The 1,446-nt window shown below is 38.2% G+C and overlaps 1 protein-coding gene across 1 annotated transcript; it reads right to left on the reverse strand.

Moving 5' to 3' along the window:
• Positions 1 to 537: 537 nt before the first annotated feature.
• LOC113745565 (lectin-like) lies at positions 538 to 1,170 on the reverse strand. The gene is made up of 3 exons (XM_027277172.1): positions 1,088 to 1,170; positions 833 to 948; positions 538 to 666 (listed from the first exon to the last, which is right to left on the reverse strand). Exons 1-3 carry the CDS (start codon positions 1,152 to 1,154, stop codon positions 538 to 540), a joined length of 312 nt encoding a protein of 103 aa, XP_027132973.1. The 5' UTR covers positions 1,155 to 1,170.
• Positions 1,171 to 1,446: the final 276 nt, after the last annotated feature.

Consider the following 1,446-nt stretch of genomic DNA (forward strand, 5'->3'; position numbering starts at 1 on the left):
GAAATACAGATTTGATTTGAGATATTAAGCCTTCGGGTTATGTTTGAGACTGATGACACAAAGACAGATGAGTGTGCACAAAAACACAAACGCACATCCTCCAATGTTCGTGCTTTTGACAGCTACTTCATGCCTCCGTGACGGTCCTGGATTCAACGACGTCTCCGTGCACAGACAAATGGCAGACGGTATAAACAAGTCAAGTCATCCCAACAGGTCCCTGTGGGTACCAAAAGAAACATGAGCCAATCACCATGACACAAACCAAAACCTGACACTGTACTAAGGAAAAAAAAATACACACATGAATTTATATATTAAAACCTTAAGGTTAAAGAAAACATTTTTCATTTACCTCTCTTATATGCACAGTGTTGTTTGCGTCCTGCGTTATTAGGCTGTCCGCGACACCAGTTATGATAGTTGTAATGTGTACCATCACTCCAGAACCAGTAACGTTCCTGGAAAACAGAACAGTATAGGACATTGAATATGAGAATTCCAAAACACATTTAATAAAAACCCATCAGACTTTGTCTAATGTACCTGCTGTGCATCAGAGAATCCGATCCATACTGCTCTGTTGCGTGCCACAGCACGGATCACATTATTTTCATACGTGCTGTGCACAGATGCTAGGTTTCCACCTATGGCCCTACAGTAGTACTACAGTGGAGATAACAGACGGACAGAGAGGAGTTGTCAAGAACACAAACATCACCTGAATAATATGCAAGCCAAGTCAGAAATTATTTCTGCAAATGGTTTGTGCACTGTTGAAATCAATGCAAGCAAATCAAACAGCATTTTGTTTTCTAATCATCTTGATTACCTGAGCCTGAGCCCAAGTCCTTCTGGATGAAAAGTAGCGGTAATAGTTTTTTCTGTACAGACACCAACCATGACCACGGCAACGGCATGAAGATCTCTTGGCAACGTCATGTGTTTCTAAATGCAAATAAAGATGTGAGGGTTATGTTAAGTCTAAAGAGATATGGTATGTCTCTTTCTGTACACAATATTTATATGTCATACAAAAGGGCATAATAAAATAAATGTAATGCCCTTTAGTAAAAAGTGTACTCACTTTCTCCCTCTGTGGATTCTGCCTCTTCCCCCTCTTCATCTTCTGATTCAGTCTCTTTGTCTACCATTGAAATACATATAGACAATTAGACACATTAGTGACGGTGGATACGGAAAATAGAACAAACAAAAGAACAGCATGGTTTGTGTTGTTAAAAAACAGTGATCAGAACTATCTTACACTACATCTTTTCCAATTTTTAGGAAAAGTTCAGTATTTAGAGAAATTTAGAGTATTTTTTTACTCATGTGTATACTTTTTCTCAAGTACATGACAAAGTGTGATGTGCTTTCATAAAAATATGTGAAAAGATTCACTCACTTGAACTGTCATCAGCTTCTTCTTCTTCATCTGAAGAA

This window comes from Larimichthys crocea, unplaced genomic scaffold, assembly GCF_000972845.2.
Source record: "Larimichthys crocea isolate SSNF unplaced genomic scaffold, L_crocea_2.0 scaffold8502, whole genome shotgun sequence".
Lineage (NCBI taxonomy): Eukaryota > Metazoa > Chordata > Actinopteri > Sciaenidae > Larimichthys > Larimichthys crocea.